This window comes from Bombus impatiens, unplaced genomic scaffold, assembly GCF_000188095.3.
Source record: "Bombus impatiens unplaced genomic scaffold, BIMP_2.2 scf_1461, whole genome shotgun sequence".
Classification (NCBI taxonomy): Eukaryota; Metazoa; Arthropoda; class Insecta; order Hymenoptera; family Apidae; genus Bombus; species Bombus impatiens.
Window position 1 is genome coordinate 894,648 of NT_177880.1, and position 18,581 is coordinate 913,228.

At 36.8% G+C, this 18,581-nt stretch overlaps 1 protein-coding gene across 15 annotated transcripts in view; it reads right to left on the reverse strand.

The window, feature by feature from the left end:
* LOC100746518 (sn1-specific diacylglycerol lipase alpha) overlaps positions 1-18,581 on the reverse strand; it is a 53,843-nt gene that overhangs the window by 3,779 nt on the left and 31,483 nt on the right. For 10 of the 15 annotated variants that reach the window (XM_003494036.4, XM_033324103.1, XM_033324102.1 and 7 more), the window contains 12 exons: positions 16,590-16,801; positions 10,964-11,068; positions 10,317-10,503; positions 9,913-9,997; positions 9,077-9,405; positions 8,417-8,612; positions 7,431-7,619; positions 6,872-7,162; positions 5,905-6,134; positions 5,741-5,764; positions 4,887-5,019; positions 11-45 (listed from right to left, as the gene is read on the reverse strand). In XM_003494036.4, coding sequence (XP_003494084.1) covers positions 11-45; positions 4,887-5,019; positions 5,741-5,764; positions 5,905-6,134; positions 6,872-7,162; positions 7,431-7,619; positions 8,417-8,612; positions 9,077-9,405; positions 9,913-9,997; positions 10,317-10,503; positions 10,964-11,068; positions 16,590-16,801 — 2,016 coding nt within the window. The other 5 variants (XM_012392601.3, XM_033324105.1, XM_033324106.1 and 2 more) reach the window with 5 other exon arrangements.

Genomic DNA, 18,581 nt, shown 5'->3' on the forward strand with positions numbered 1-18,581 from the left:
GGAAGCCAGCCTCTGTGGCTTCGCCGGTCCCAGGGTCGTTACAACCTGACATATCCACACGCGTGGTTCCAATATAATCGTCTCACGAAACCGCCAGACATTATTTTACGACAATTCCGTGTTATTTTCTATTGTGATTCAAGAAGCAATTTGATTCGAACCGATGATTAGCGAATGTCATATATCGATATACAGGATGTAAGACTTTGCAAGTCGATAGGATATCTTGGTGAGTGCTATAAGCTCACAAAGTCTTACAGCCTTTTTCTTTTTTATAACACCTTTCGTGGCATTATGATAGGTGATAATGACAGGTGGTAATGTTATGAATCGATAGAATTTTTGAAGTTACAGAAAGAAAAATGTATAAAGTTTCAAATATTTGTCGATCGGATAGCTTCAAAATTCGTGGTCACATTGCCCCTTTTATTGCGTTTAGAAATCTTTCATTCGTATCTATGTATCCTTACAAAGTCTACTTCCTACTTTTACATCGATCGACGATTGAATGGAAATTAACATTTAAATCCGGTTTCTTTGCTTCTCTATTCTTTGCACGTTTATTTTAAAGTTGAAGTTTTATTCGATTTGCGTGAACGTTCAAAGAATTATTGCAAATTAGCGATCGATATCGTAAACGTTATTTTACTGATTCGCGATACATGAGATAAGGTTTGGATTCGTGTCAACATTGATAGATAAAACGGCAAAGAAACAGCTGTATCATTGACTAAAGTGAAGAGTGTGGACGATTTGAAGGTCGTTTCCCGGAGACTAACCTACTGAAATATTTTTCTATTTCACTTTACTCGCTCTTACAGAAATATTTCTCCGTCCGATAATTCGCTCTTCGGGACACGAAGCGTCTAATCCGCGCTTCTTTATACATCTTCAAAGCAATTTCGAAACTTTGCAAAATATACTGTGCAATTTATTTCTCGTTTTATGCTGTACGAGAAAGATGAACGCGAGTTTCTAATTTTCATTATCCAGCATAGAAATTTTTAACAAGTATGTATATATTCATAAAAGATATAAAGAAGTTTCCGAATAAATTGACTAAAAGTTCAGGTATATGCCGCTCGAAATTCGCTCGCGTACATTTATTATTCCTGTACTACGTTGGAAGCGAATTTCCTTAATTTATTTAAGGTAAAGAGTAACAGCAAAAAAGAAAAAATAGATAAAATATAGAGATGAATTTTTACCCGATGCAGCAACATTTTTGCCATGGAAAAGAATTTATTACTCGTATAAGAAAAGAACGCGTTTAAATACTTGATGTTTTATCACAATATTCTGCCTTCATGCTATTGACGTACGATAGATGATGATAAACTTAATTACGAGCTGAACGAAAAAATCAAATACAATGGCCATATGATAGACTAAATGCGTGAGTACACATGCATGAACGACTGGGTGGCAAATAGCATTCGACTGATCGACGATCAATTTTCTGCTCTACATCGTTTATCTACGGCTCTATCGTTACAATCGTTGTTATGCTTCTATCGTACACATATCGTTTAACACGATCTCGTGTACGAAACTAATCTCTATGTTCATTTACGATACGTACTCCTGTTTCGTTTCGGAAGCAAATGTATATTTCGAGCAAACGTGTAAATGAACGGTCGTGATTGTGATACTTGAAGATCATGATCGTGAATAATCACATGCGATAAACTAATCAAAGACAGATTAGACTGCAATTTGGTCGCTGCAGACGAGACCGTCGTTTTTATTGTCTTAAAGTGCATATAAGGAATAGATAGACTAAATATACCAATCAAATACATATTAGATACTTCAAGGTTTAATTTGTACAATTTACTGAAAACATCTACCATCTTACTGTTCTAAAATAAATACTAAAATAAAATAGATTCAATTATTTGTTACTCGAATTCTAACATAAATACTTTTGCAGCACTGTATCGTAACAATCCAGTCGAACAGATAATTGCTTGAAAATTTAGAAGAACAAGGAAGTATAACACAGAGAGATCGTATACGACAAACGTCCGTCTAGCAACAACGAACGTCTGCAAGCAGTTAGCTAAAGACAGCCACTTCTTCAGCGACCTGCATCACTCTGAACCAGCGATACCATCTCGTTCTATCTTTTCCACGTAATTTTCAACCATACAATCGACACACAGTCCATTACAATTCTACCAACGTAAATATCTACGAGAACACTCTCTATCTACATTCTACGTAATGCGAAACCGTTAATTAGAAATGATTGGATAATGGTATCACCGATTCGTGGTTGTTGGTGAAACACGGACCCGATGAAGCCGAAAGACATCAATGTACCTTGTGCCGTGGCAAGAAGAGTGTGTGGTGACATAGACGTCGGCGTCGCGGCCGTGAGAGCTCGTCGGTGTACTTTGATGATGGAGTACGACCGCGACGTGTCGTTGTTCAGGCGTCCGTTGTGTTGCTGCGTCCGTCGCAACCGTTGCACGCGTTGCTCTATCTCCGTCTGCAGCGCCGCGATCTCTGCACGCTGACACCTAATCCACACACCACACACCCTCAGCCACACATCCTTTCGTGAGATCGCCGGTTATTATCGGTCGCCACGATACAACTTTTTTCGCATTTCATCAATTTCGCAATGCAAAACCTATGTAATCTAACTGTATGTAATTGGGAAATCGGTTAATCTTCTACGCTACGGGGATGTCAGAGATTCGAGAGAGCTAAGATTCCAGCGGAGAAAGAATAGCCAAGGATAGAGATAGACAGCTTCGGAGTTTATTCAAGCAGGAAAGCAACGATACGGCTACTCCTCGTTTCTCCACGCTAATATGCAAGTAATTTAGCCAGTACGTTGGTTCTTTGGACGTTTAACAGATTACTTGTACGCTTAAGGGATTGCGTTCATCCGTTATCCTGTTTTCTGTAGACTTTGAACCGTCGATTAATTTTCGATGTATTTCAGGTAATCGACTACGTTCTAAGGTGCGAAAGTTGCTTGCTTCGTCACTACCATGCAAAGCGAGAGCAGATTAATCAGCATCTTTCCTTTTTTGCCATAACAGTCGAGGCTGATACATTAGCATGATCTGGAAAAGTGTGAAATTAGGAAAAGAATCTAACGACTCGAGACGCAAAGCGAATATTAATAGCCACAAAACAAATGTATAATCATTTCTTTTTTGCACATGTATTATTTATATAAAATCTATTCCAATTAATTTCCGATTAAATGATAGAAAGTATAATTTCGTGATAATTCCGAGTAATATAAATAATACATGACGTATAGAATTGTATTCGTATTACTTTTAAATGTTTCAGGCATAGAAGTAGGAAGCGAAATTTAACAAATAAATAAATAACAACATTTTCGTGGTATAAAGTATATTGATCAAAAGTAGCGTACATCAAAAATTATACAGAATCGAGTTGTTCCGATATGCAATCAAAACGACCACTATCGGATAGAAGATTTAGTATAACGTATTTGTTTTACTTAGGTAATCAAGGTTCGTTTTAAGGCTGGTATAATATAATTCTTCGAATAAAAAAGTTCTGTTATTGGATTAGTTTAATTGTTGCATCGATTACGCTTCTTTTCTGATAAGAATGTCCATACGATTATTACATACGTATGTTTAGTCGTTTTGGATGCAATCGCGATTCAAGTAAAAGTATAAAATAAAACACGAAGAAAAACAAAAACCATTTAAAAAGAAAGAGATGTACAGAATTATGCGAAAAGCTATAAATATAATCGTTTGCAAATGTTACGGTAACCCATGCAGTGTCGAAGAACATGCGTGTCAGCTACTTGATTGATTTAAATGAAAATAAAAAAAGTAAAAAACTGAAATATTCTATATAGTAATTTTCAATCGATTCTTATTACATCGTATAAATATTATTGCTTCGATATTGTGCTTCGCGCTAGAAATTAATTTAAAAAAGGAGCTACAAACCAAATAGTTTTTAAATATAAATGAAGGAACGTAAAATTAAATAAACAATACTACCCTATTTAAGAAAAACTACCACTACAACCACTTCACTTGTGGTTTTACGTATACTTAACTACATAACTATATACAAAAACATTACGCAACAAATTGATTAAAATTTATTTCAACTTAAACGTAAAAGAATCTTATAGCTTCTTCGTCAGTCGGACATTAAAATTCGATAAAAAGTATCACTTTGTAACAAACAGGTTTTATCATAAAAGCTCTATCCTAGAGTACTATTGCTTAGTAAATCGTCAGTGAATTAACAGTTTCGTCGCGAGGAAAGAATCTGTGATACCTTTATCACTCTTAATATCCACATCATTCATCTAACGATAACATATAACTTCTACAAAGAATGTTTCATAGAATGAAAATATTGGAGTCATGATATTGCTCTCACAGTAAAAACTACTATACAAAATTGATAAAAGGATTAAAAAAAAATGCATATATATATATATATGTATATAAAATTTCTACTATCTGTGTCAATTTACGTCTTCTATTTAAAGATATGATCGCCAATGTGAATATTAGCAGCGAAAGGATCGATATTCACAATAGAACAGCTCCACCTCGTTATCAAGATCCAGACTTCGTTTCCTTTTGTTCGTGTACCTCGACATTGACCACAATAGTCTCGTTATCCGTTTCCGCGACGTTTCGAGTACTTTCAGTTTGCACACTACCAACATCTCCATTTTTCACGTGTCCATTACTCTCTATATTGATTACTACGTTCTGAGGTTTGTCCTCTTCCTTCAGATTCAGTTCGTCCGTTGTTTCCTCCAAGATTTCGTAATTACCCAGCCTTACCGAGGACATTCGGCGAACCGGCGGTTGCGACCTCTTTATCTGACGAATTATCAAATCGGTCTGGCTTACCTTGTTCAATGCTTTCAGCATATTGTCCGGCATATGGTCCTGTATCATCACCGGGCTTATCAACACCTCGTCGAAGTCGCACGGTCCTGCCCAAAGCGCTTGGTACACCGGTTCGTGTTTGTGTAACATTTGTCTGAAATAAAAGAAGGAGATCTTGTGTTCGTGCGGCTCAATTTCGACGATCTAATATTTTTTTCAACGAAATTAATTCTTCGATCTTCTATGAGACACTAGTCGCTACGTGAGATTCATGCAATTGGATGCATACGCGGATTTCAATATTCGATGGATGACTTCCTCAACTATGTACGTTATTTTTAAAGTATCATTTATAAAGCGATGTAGTCTGATGGTTTTCAAAATTTGAAAATAGTTTGCACGTATCGGCGTTCGAATTCTAGAGATCTAAAGTATTGGAATAATTTGAAGGTTTAGGAGAATTTAAATCTATGGATAGCTCGTTAAATTTTCTATTTAAACCGGGCAACGCGTGGTTGCCAACGTAACACTTTTCAGTCAGCTCTCAAAGTTTGAAAACGATCGCACCATTAATCTTACTAAAAAATTACTTCGTGCACGAATCCGCGCACGATTAGGTATAACACTACGTATCGCGCGGTGTAACATCGTGTACTCGTTCTCTATAAATTTCAATCATGCAAATACATGGATATAAAAGATGATTGTACGATAATTTCTTCGACAGGAAACAGTCATGAATGTGCGACGATAGATTTCAAAGAAACAAGTGTAGAATACGAATCCGAGGAACACATGCGGGGCAATGCGGGCACATCTCCAAGATGCAATTACCCAGAGCAACCCTGAAAATGCAAACTTTTCGATAAACGTACCTCCAACGGCTCTCATACTTTTTCCTAGAAACGAAAAACATCTTTCATTAAAATTTGCTCTTAATCACCTTTCTCGAGAGTCATTGCATCATAACGTTTCGTGTCTGCGTTTTAAACGATGCTTAAAATAAAATCGACGACGATACACGAACAAACAAACTTACTCTCCCTTGTTGGGATGATGTCGAACAACGTGTATGATTCGACCGGGTGGATAGAGAGGCCTGTGCAATGTCAACGCGATGCTGGAGTCGCTCGGAACAACGGTCTGCGAACGAGCTAGGTCCTTGTCTCTCTGATACTCGCTGATACATCCACCAGCTTCTAAATTCGCAGCCGAGGTAGGGGTGGAACCACAACCGCAACACATCACCGAGCACGCTATCGTTTTCCACTGAAACGATCGTTACGATTGACGGTGCAGCCTCTACCCGATTATACGGGAACACTTATCGTTCTCCTTGGTAGATGCTAATGTATATTGGGGCAGTGCGCGTAAAATATCGTTTTTTTTTTTTTTGAAGTTTGAAATTAGTTGGAAAACCATAAAGTTATAAATTTTCTCCGATACTATGTAATACGTGCGTGGAATACTTAAGAGAGTCATAGTAAAACTATTAGAATTTTGGAATTTAATGTCGTTGGTTATTGATACTGTTGAAAGTACATATTTAGTATCAGAACGTATAAATGTTAGGGTAGATCAACGCTGATGCGTACAATTTAAAAATGACGATTAGCTTGTCCATGTTTACACAAATTTATATTTTCAGGGACAATGATAGAGGTGAAACTTGCAAGCACGTATTTATTCTCTGAATTATTTTTCTAAATGTTGTAATATGCATTTCACTTTTAACATTCTATATACCATAACGTTTATATTTCCTTTGTATATCTTTACGTTTCTTGTATATTTATATTTCTTAAATTTTACAAAAATCATCGTAACGCGTATCATGAAAGGAGCGTTATATTTTTCTTTTAATTTCATATCGGAAAAGAACAAAATAACTGATGACGAAGATAGAAAGGATACTACATGTTCTTTTTAGTGTGATTGGCATTCCATTTATTCAGAAGGTTATAGGAGTTCTGTATTTTCTATTTCTCCCACGATAAAGTACGTACCTTCGGATCGACGCTCCTTTTTATGGCATTGATAAGATCAGCTCTTAAGCTCTCCATCTGTCTAAGACCTATCCTAGGTACGACATCTTTCCCAACTACTACGGATGTAATAAATTCCTGTGAGTATTGCTGAGCAGGCATGCTCAAGAGACCACCCGGTGGAGCGAACGAGAAGCACACCAGGTCAGGATAGTCTTGTTTAAGCAAAATCGCTAAGATAGCTGCTGTACCCGCTCCCAGAGAATGACCGACGAGTGTCAGACCAAATTGATGGGTCCCTCTCGACGTATCCTGAAGGAAAGAATTGAACAGTTCCCCATCAGAAAAATTATATTTCATGAAATAACTGCTTAATGCTAAAACAACGCTACCGAATATAAACATTTGATTATTAAATAAAACAAACGCAATATTTCTTGTGTTCGGTGCATTATTCTTTTAGTTTGACGCTGTTCGCGACGTAACGTGTAAAGGTGATAAAATATAATTGCTTCGTTCAAGTTAGTTTTTACACATAACGCATTTGCATTTATCGCGACGACAAGGCAAAATATAATACCTTGGCAAGCGCGCGGGATATAATTTCTTCTTCGAGTAGTTTCTTTCGAATGTATTCGGCTGCTTGGACCATACCCTTATGGCCTAACCAGTCCTCCCTCGGTGGTGACAATGGTAACACTTCACCCTCCGCGTTCAAGTCCGTTAATACATCCTTCATGCTGAGAGTTCCTCGTATACTAACGACAACCTTGAAAAGAGGCAGCAGAAAATTGGTAATTATCCGTCCTCAAGTTCGCTCGAGTTCGGGATAAAGCGACCTTTAAACCCTATCTTAGAAATCGAGGATTACAATTTTCTATGGAATTTTAACAAGAGGCAAACTATCGGTTTTTCATTATTTCGATCCACTTCCTTTACTATGTTAAAATTCTCGAGTCTTCTTTCATACACTAATATCGAGTCTCCATTTTTCAATGGATAAAGGGAGATAAGAAATTAAATTTCGCTTAGTTTCGCTCCGTTGCTAATCAGGTATCGTATTTTATTAAATAGTTATTGAATTATTCAAAGATGGATACTTTTAAATACATATTAAACACGCGAGAAGTTTAACAGAGTTAAGCAAAATGGTGTAACTTATTCATTATGGATTAAACTACAATTCCCACACGATGACTCTATACATACGGCTATACATATATTTATAATAGGTAACTTCTCACGGATGTCGTTGCGACGAAGTTCGCCGTCATGGCACGCTTAATAGCCATTGAAAAATTCATGAACTCGCTAAAGGAGAACCATTTATTCAACAATTAAGCAGCCAAAATACGCAGTTTGCTTTAATCTCGAAATCCGCAGCGGTGCAGATTGCAACTTTTATGCGAAGAATTCGATCGGCTTGTCGACGAATATCGTCGCGAACGAGCATCGCGAGATACCTAGAGGGCCTATCTCTATTCTATCTCTAATTCTTCTCGTGTTCGCTGTTTCTCGAGCAAACGCGGTTCGATGCATGCGAATCAATGAGGAAACGCGCGAAACCTTTTTCTTCGTGTAATCGAGCGCGACGAAGAACGGCGTCTCACCGACGTCGACGTGAAAAGTCGCATAAATGACCTCCACCTCAGCGACGTCAACCATCTTTCTTAGTGCGGCGTAATTGCACTGGCAACAATTGTCTTCCACAACGGTCGCCTCGTCTTCGTGCCTGCCGCACGGGAAACAGCCGCATCTTAATCTGCCACAAAGTTCCAAACATCTTATTTTCCTCGATGCTTTCGCTCTAGAAATTAGTCCGGGCATGCAAACGGTTCCAGATGCTTCGCGTGCCGATTACTCGCGGCTAATTGATTGGACGAACAACTTTGGTGGAGAGACTCGTATCCTGATTCTTTAAATAAAAGATCACGATTGGGTAAACGTTTACGACGTAGCGAATTCCAAATTTATGTTGCAACAAATAAAAATGTAATCGGAGAGTGCGATAGAATCTCGAAGGAAGGAAAAGAGAATTTCGTGGAAACTCGCGTTGTTTCTGAGAGCGAAATTCCTTTATAGAGAAACGATCGCGGTAAAAACTATAGTGGATATAATTGAAAACCGAAACTCGATCGATTTTGTCGAGTAATCGCGCGAAACATCGTTGAAAAATCAATTGACGCTAACACCTGGAATCACGACATGCGTTCACGGTAACGTTACCTCGTGCAAAGTTGACAAAGACCGGTGGAATGGCTAATGAGGAACATGGGCCAGCCGTAAGCAGCGAGGGCAAAGTGCATGTAATGAATGGCCGATTGAAAGTGGCCCAGATCACCATCCTCGGTCAAGGACAGGAATTTAGTGCGAGGTGTAACTGGCACACCGGATAGAAACTCGTACGTATCGTTCTTTCGTTGCTTCACTATCAGTTCCCGTTCGATTTTTTGGAACTTCCTCAATAACACCAAACCGGCGACCACGTCCGATGGAACCACGTCAAGGTCTCGGAAAAAGTCGCTCAATAATCTGGCGATGTCTGCGAACGAATTCTGGGGAGGAATCAATCTCATTGAAAATCTAGGCTGCTTCTATCAGATCGATGCAAACGCTTTGCGGTATTTTTAAATATTTCAACTGTAAATTTTAGTACATTTTCGGCAATTAAATTAGATCATCAGATATCGTTACTGAAAATATAAAATCAATATAAAATGATGAACCGATATTATCGAAAATATTAACTTTAATTTTATTTCTTCGATCGTTTACGCTCAAAGAGACAGAACGCAAGAGCACAAATTTATTCGATGAAAATAATTTATATTTTGACCTCGCTGTTCGATGAATAGCTATCATCAGATGAATATCATTATACGTAGCAATGAAAATAATGACATGTATGTATGCAAGTTGACGTCGAAATGTCCATCGCGTTTCTCGGTTAAATGCAAATCGATAATGTTGCTTGAAACAATTCGGTAGAAAAGAGATCAAGCATCTTGCACCGACCTGAAGCAAATCTTTGAAGAAGGCGTATCATTTCGGACAACACTTACTCGATTCCTATCGGAATTGCCCATGCAGCAGAATAGAAGTCTGCATCTGTTGTCCCAGCTATCCTGGTACGCTCGTATAACTTTTCTACAAGCACCGAATGTTCATTATTTTAGTCAAATTCATAATTTATTTAAATTCATTCGCCAATCATTTTCTATATTATTTATATCGTCTTACTTGTTTCATTTGTTGCTTAATCTTCTCTCAACTTTTATTTATTTACTCTATTTATATTGCTCAATATATGATAGATAGAAAAACTTTAAAAGGCGAACAAAGACTCGACAATCCTCCACTAACTATCCCGTATCAAGTAATATGGGGATAAAGATATCAGTGGAAGTAGACGATAATAAGTCAGGCGTGAGAAGTGAAATAAGAATCGTAAGTCGTAAATTGTTACCTCTGCCGCCAGTTTCTGTTTCTGCTACCGCTTCGGTTGTAATGCAATTTACCGCATCTCGATTCCGCTTCCCTCATGCTGCGTTGATATTTCTTCATTTTTACCCACGATCTACCCGCAGCGTCGTATGTGCACCACACCGTTACCATCACCGACGCCAATACGCACCAATTTGATACCACTAAACCTGCGGCGAAAATGAAAGCTAAAATCGTGTTTGCTCTGATTTCAGACGCAAGTATGTTTACGCGTTTCTTGGTTTATGCAATTACAAAGATACCGCGGAAACCACCGCCACATTTCACAGAGCGTTTCGGCGTCGTGGAATTTCATTCGCACGCGATTCAACTAGAGCGAGCGTTATTGTTAGTATCATCATTTCCGTCCTCGGGATTTAATTGATATAAAAATTACTTTTACGATAGCTAGAATTCTGTCAGCGTAGCTCCTTTCGCACAACGAGTCGTTATTTCGAAAGAACAACGATACAAGTACAAAATTGGAAATTAGAAACGAATAAGATCAGTTTCTCTTCTGTATTTTCCGAACAATTATATTTCTGGCAGCTGTATCACCGTTCATTCGAAATGTCGTTTCTGTTTCCTATTGGAATTAGAAGTGTCGGACACCTTTTGCGAAAAGCTTACCTAACATTACATCTTTCACTTGGCCGATGCTTGTACAGCTTTGGTAGAAATGCGCTAACCACGTTATACCTGCGCACAACCAGCCAGTCTCTACCAATAAAAGCACTGAAACAAAGTTTGATAATGTTTTAAGTTCTTTCTTCTTACCGGAGCAAAAATAGAAAATTTTGTAACAAAACGAAAGTATTCTTACTATATCGTAGAATTCTTCAAGCACTTCAGTCTGCTAATTTACTATTATTATATCAGCTTGTCGGAAAAGTTCCTTTCGTTTCATAAGGTGATAATAGACGAACAACTATTTCTGTTTTATATTACTTTATTGAATTAGGTATGATCCATTTCGTTCTATTCGTGCATAAGAAGAAACTTTTCGGACAATCTAATATTTTGCATATATCCATTTACGTACATTTACATATTATTCCACCGCTTCTTCCTGTATTTCTTTATACACTTTTAAATTATTTTCTTGTACACTTTTTTAGATTTAATCAGTAAGAACATACAGATATTCATGGTCATCTTGTTTGATTTTATTTGTCAGCAAGATGGAAAAGAAGAAAATTTATCTGAATCGGGTGAAGTCGAGTGTCTCGTGAATGTCTGTTCCTTGACCACGGTTCGTTGCCATTTCTTCGATGAAAGAAAAATATGTCGACGTAAATGCCGTAGCTTCACGCCGGATAAGGTTTGAAGATATCGACAATGCTTTCTCTTCGAACATCGAGCCACGGATAGCTTCCCTAAAAGGATATGGCACGTTCCTGCAGAATGTGTTTACTTCCGATAGTTTCCGTACAATAGCAAACGTGTCCGTCCTAATTAGCTACGAACACGATTTTCCTATGTGAGTCAGAATCGGTTTTATTATAACTGTATTCGTTATACTAACCAGATACGATTGCACTGGTACGACTTGACACGGCGGATAGAATTAAAAAAAAGGAAGCAAAGAATTATTTATATTTCTGACAATTATTTACTCAAATTATCAGAAAGTGACTAAACAGTTTGCCGAATCGAATAAAAACGTCATTGCACAAGAGAAGATTGCTCGGAACGTTTAGATTGTTTTTCCATTCGTTGGACTTCGATTTCTGAATCACGATACGAAATAATCGAATCTTCTTAGTGGCAACCTAAAAGACATACGAATACGATAAACTTTGTACGTCGACTTTTTACAAATTTCTATTTTTCTGTTCTTTTTTTTTTTTTTTTTATCTCAGTTTATACGTAAAATTCGATCTTTACTCGAAGTTTGTTTTACCACGATACAAATGAATTATACATATTCATCTTACATATGAATTTTACATTTTATATTCCCATTTTTACATTTAAATTCTTACATTCATATTTTACATTTACATTTATTACATTTATCATATTTATTAGATTTTTTACATATACGTTTGCGACTGATACGAAACGGCATTAATATCTTAATTTTCACCGTCTTCTATCGAAATCAGATCAAGCAAATGGAACAAAACAGACGAAGAGAAGTACAAGCTGCAATGGCGGTGGTCTGGCACTCTATACGCATCCGACCAATCAGCTGTATGTGATCGGAATTTCCATCGAATTCTTCCTAAAGATGCACCAGATCTGCTGGAGAAACAGCAGACTCGAGTTGGATCGTTTCCAAAACCTTTAATACATGGACACTGGTACATACATCCATGCGCCCCATGTTTCTTCGTACGTTCCAAAACTACGTGCAATTCTTTCCATGTAATCGATCTGCTGGCGATTTAATACCTAAGTAATTCGATATACGCGTTCATTTAATGAAGCTCAAGGAATAACCAACAGCATCGAACATTTCAGTTTTTATTTTCCTTAGCTTTAGATTTTGAAACTATTTAACAGATATTCGAGCGTTATATATTCCCTTGGAAGTATAATACAGAAATGCGCGAATATGTTTCGATTAATTTTATTCGATGAATTTTGTATTATATTTAATGTACCGAGGATAATGAGATGAATCGAATATATATGGATGTGACCGCCGCGCTGTTTTTCAGATCAAACGTTTGTGTATTATTTCGTCTTGATATTTCCAACATTTTTTCTCGCTCAGAAAGCAGAAATATAAATTTTGAGACTAAAAAGGTGCGCAGCAATTTTCTGTTTCCCGGTAAAGAATCTGCCCAGATTTCCTACGTTTATCGCAGTTTAGTTTGTTTAACAATGATATACAGCAGACTTCGGAAGAAAAACATGGAACATGATTTTCCTGAATTAAGAACGCGTGCAAAGCCCCGGAAAGTTTGCTCCGTAAACGTGTGCGAAATTTAATGAGTTTCTCAAGAAGAAATCGGTATATTGCGAATCTTCTATCGGATTCGCCTTTGCAGATAAACTAATCGAACCTGAAACTTCCAAGTACGTAAATTTCCAAACTCATCGAACTTCCCAAGCTTGCAAATATATTCCAAACCGGTGGAAATTTTGCATATTGTGAAAAAATTCAGCGAAAGGAATTACACGAATGCTGGCAAGGTACGCGGTGCTATTAATACTGGATTAATACTGGAATAATACTGGAATTTCTACCAAAAAAATAAATTCATTACATTAGCATAATGGACGATTAGAATGCCACTTGAACAGCGACGCTCCAACAGGAAAAAGTACAAGAAAGAAACGTCTCGACTTCCTATTCCTTTTAATGGTCAAGGAGACAGAACATTTCACGCTCATCTTTGTGCAGCAAAAGTGTACAGACGGAAAGGTGAGAGTGGAAGAAATACTTGTTAAAACAGACTCTCGAAGAAAAGACAGTACAATGATTGGAAAGAATAAATCAATCTTTCTTCTTCTTCTATTCTGTACGATACTTTTTATTTGAACAAAACTATGCATTTTGCATTAAATTTAATTAAGAATTTGATATCATTGTTCGATATTAAATTTATGTAAATAGCTAATATTAAATGACGAAAGCGAAGTAAATCGTAGGAGCAACTTAATTGTTCTAATTTCGAAAGAAATCCCAGAGATGACGATCTATACACCACTGCTCTCACGAACGATCATTTATTACGATCAGGATTCTATGGTTAAAATTTGATTCTTATTAATATTCTGCCCTTGCTTTGCGAAAATTAGGAGGGTCGACAAGAGAGAAGTGGCTTCGCGTTGCCACCGATGAATCTTCCTTTAACGAAACCCATGGTACGTATCTCCAGACTGGTTACCATCTAATTCCTATGATTACCGACGCCGGGCAAAAGCTTCGTTAACAATTCTAATCTCTGATCTACAACAGCCTGATTAACGTGATACGCAGAATGACTTCGAAATATTTTCAACCTCTGTAAGAAATAATTTCCCAATCGTATTAAATTAATCAGGAATTTTCGATACCTATCGACTTGCACATTTTCAGTGATATACATGATCCGTTTCAAATTGCACGTTGCAGCGGTTTTCGTTTTGAAATTCAATGGTTTTATTCAGATTCGCATACCATTATTTAATGATTTTCCGCATCGAATATTATATATAACTTAACGGCTGACAATTTTGGTATTTGAATTCGATGATTTTCAATTTTTATGGAAAATTCTTCGAAATAGAAAGAAGGTACCTCGATTCGACGTGTATTTTTTTTTCATGAATGTTCGCAGATTTGTTCGAAACGACTTGACCAATCAGCATGATTCTTTTTGCTTTTTGTAAACTACCTTTTTTTGCAAAAATCTAATTTTTATGTAGGTTCGTCGATTATTCAGCATTGAATTGTGCTATCGGGACGAAATCTTTCGCGTTTTCCCGAGATAGACTACCGATCGGTACTGTTTGTAAAATTTCTCCGATTTGTTGCTTGTTAACTATCGTTGTTGCAAACAATTCGTTGTTCACTGATTTCATTTATGTACGTTCAGTGCTCCCGTTGTTCTGCAAATTCTGCGATATCGAGATGATTCCGAAACAGAAGCCTGGTCGAGCGCTTTCAAATGCATTTCGCAATATAAACTTCGACTCGTGTTTCCGTTGTACGAAACATCGTTCTGCTGATTCGTTTTCGGGCATAAGTCTACTTTCATAGCGAAATGATACGTGACACACTATTATAGAAATACATGTGTGACACACAAGTTATAAAAATATCCTTCCCTATCATTGTTCAAAGTATAATATCGCTGGCGGAATGCAGCTGGTTTATTTCTTATTCGTATGCGGGGTTGGACAGCTTATACAACTTTTTATTCATTAATAAGAATTTAGAATTGAAATAAATAATACATAGATAGAAACAAATTAGCGTCTTGTTAACGATAATGAAAGTCATTTCACGTTGGTGCTGCGATATTGATCGCTTCACTGAAAAATATGAAATAAAAGATTTTGTGATATTACCGAGTTCGAAGAGCGCTAAACAGTGTGAAATAATTTCTTATTTGCATTTTATTTAGACAAATAAGCGACAATTGTCGGATTACCCATTTTCTTATTAAACAGCGTACTAAATATATCGTAACCTTCTCGAAGACGGCGGAAAATTAAAAAAACTACTAATATACAGTTTATTTCCGTTTCAAATTGTATAAGGTCAATAATTGTAACGATCGTATCTTAAGTTAGAGACAAGCTTGCTGTATATATATAGTTCCATTAACCTATATATTATTAATACATTGAGCGTAATTTGACCAGCGTTTTTCAATTTGCCCACTATTGAAACATGTTCTTGGTGACCTTGTGTTAATTCAATCAAACATAAATTTGTTGAAATTAGAATGATATAAATATAAACGAGGTGTAGTTTTTTAGTATGGCGCTCAAGCATTGCTATATTAGAAACATTTGCCGGCATTTTGCAATTTTTGAAGATCCCAATATATCTAGTATATTGTTCAGTAAGTAACTGGGTAATTTAACCATGGATGAATATATGCCTAAATAAAATGCGAGTAAAATACACGTTATTTCATACTTTTTCGCGTTTTTTAAAATTGATAATATCTTTTTGGCAAAAAAATCCTTTATCAATACCGACGCTTGACGCCTGTAATATAGTACGTGTCATTTTACGGCTACTACCAGCAAATATTTGTTCTCGTATTTTTCAATTTCAAGTATGATTATTTCCTAATACAAAAACGCGAACGATTTCAGGTACGTAGTACACAGAATACCAACGTAGAAGTTACCAACACTTGCATTAAATTTTCATTTCTTAAAAGGCTTTCGTTCTTTCATTATGCGATGGATACGTTCGTTTACGAGCAAATTAATCACACGCGACCATACGTGTATCTATTTTCAACTTCAATTTCTCTTTTGCACTGGTTTGCGTTAGGGTTTCGATACCATAAATATCTCGTCTAATCGTGGTGAAGACAACCGGTAGCACTGAAATCGACAAGACACGATTCTTTGTTTATAAAGAATTCTAATAAAAGCTGTAGCGCGCAGAAGCCAAGGAAACTTCTGCAATGTATTTTTACTGCTTATGTATACAATCTTCCCTTTTTCCATTAATTATGACCCATATCGGCTTAAAATACGTTAAAGTACGATTTAAAATAGTATCTCGTTCCACTTCTATTGCATTTCATTTCTACATTTCATTGTAACACTTGCGAGTTAATTTTGAATTACTTACGAAGTCGAACATAGAGAATATATTGCATTGGAGCTCTGGCTGCAGTGTCCAGGATGCTTCCTCTTGTAGCCAGAAAGCAGATGGAAAATTCTACTATCATGGATAACACGAAAATGACTAAGTATCCCACGAAGTATTCCCACAGTAGAAAGACACAGAAAATATTGCGATTCCAATCGAGGACTCCGAGTAGGATGCTCAGTACTGTCATCCTGTAACAGAAACGATAAGAATTTTAATAAAGGTACCAAGAGATTGTTAGTTTCCTTTCGTACATTTTTTATTAAGCTTCCTATGTTTGACATAGTTACGCGGAAGGGCAAGTTTTACTACGTTTAACATAGTAACATAGAGAGAATATATCGAAAGATATAAACCTATCCGTAAATGGTTTTCGAGGTTTTAGACGTCCTAAAATTCATCTGACATTTACTAACCCTCTCTAAACTCATTTCGCCTGTACCATATTTCATTGCCGGCTCGCGGCGCAATATTTATGGCGTGCTTACACGAACAGCCTGCGTACTTCAGTAAAATTTGCAATAAGAAGAAAAATAGATCGAATATTATCCTTCTCGTGCCTTTTATTTCAAAATCGTAAACACAAAACATTTATTTCACTCGTAGTAATATCAGTACAGTTTCTACTTTTATTATACGTCCACATCTGAGAAGCTTAACATCGTATTATTATTTTCTGAAATTACGAATAATATACGATGAAAATAAATTATAAATCACGACACAAATATGTATTTATTGGAATCGTTACGTAACATTTTTCTTCGACGAAATAAATACTTTTAAAGTAGGAAATACAAGGGAACAAATATCAACCGAGCATGCTCTGGTGGCTTTAATAATTTTTCCAGTAACATCGATGTTATCCCGCTGCTGTGAAAGTTCCCTAATCCCGGCTTAAATCGATATCAGCTGGAATATTTCAAGTTTTTCTCTTCCGACGGGAGACGGAGGCGTACTTCACAGAGTAATTGTGTCTTGTGTCTGGTACTTGACGGAACTTCGGGAAGCTTTTCTCGCGTAAACTCGCCCTTACAAAAGGGGTAAGTTTCCTCAGACCTGCGGATCCGCAGTTCTACAGTAAAACGCGCTCACGGAAGCCACATTAATGTCGGTGTCGATCTCAAAGTTCGCAGAACGTCGCGCCGTTAAATCACCATCGTTCCGTGAATAACTTCTATTCAATCTCAATACGAACAATTATCGGGAATTATTTCTTCACACTTTTTCGCGGAATAACGTAATTGCGTAATTATTCCGACAAAGAACAAAACGCGCGTACAGTTGATTCGTCGATATTGCTTCAACCTATTGGCAGTATAGTGCTCGATACTCGGGAGAATAATTTGATTTGTTCGTTTGATAAAAGAAATCGTGATTTATAAATCGTTAAATTAAATTCTTTTCAAAGTATTTTGCGAGTATTACGCAAGACGTCTTTAACACGAACAAAGTTGATTCGATCATAACTGGTACCGAGCAGCACGAAAAATATCACGCTCTGTAGAAATAACTTGCGTTGATAATCATCTATCGTAGGTACACGAATTATTCTTTTAAATAATCTTAAAACACGCGAAATGCTATTCAAAGTCTTATCCAGAATGTATCTATCTAACGATCCCATATTAAAAATTTTCAATCAGATCTGTAAAATTAAAAACTACAATTCTAATTCACTGAAATTTATGAATTTGTTTCGCGAATATCTTAGGATACCGTTATCTTCGTCTGAAACATTTTCTCGTATCGATCCCAAGCCAATTAATCGGAATTATATTTCTTTCGTTGCCCGGAATATATTTCCGTTGTCCCTCATCGATCCTCGAAATGGCAATTGTCCTCGATAACGACATGCCAGGATTACTGTTCGAAATGGGACGAACTTTTCATCGTTTCTTCGAGCCGTTCACCCTCTTCCTGTTTCTTTCCCCTTCACGAATGATTAGCGAACGGAGGGCGAACTGTTCG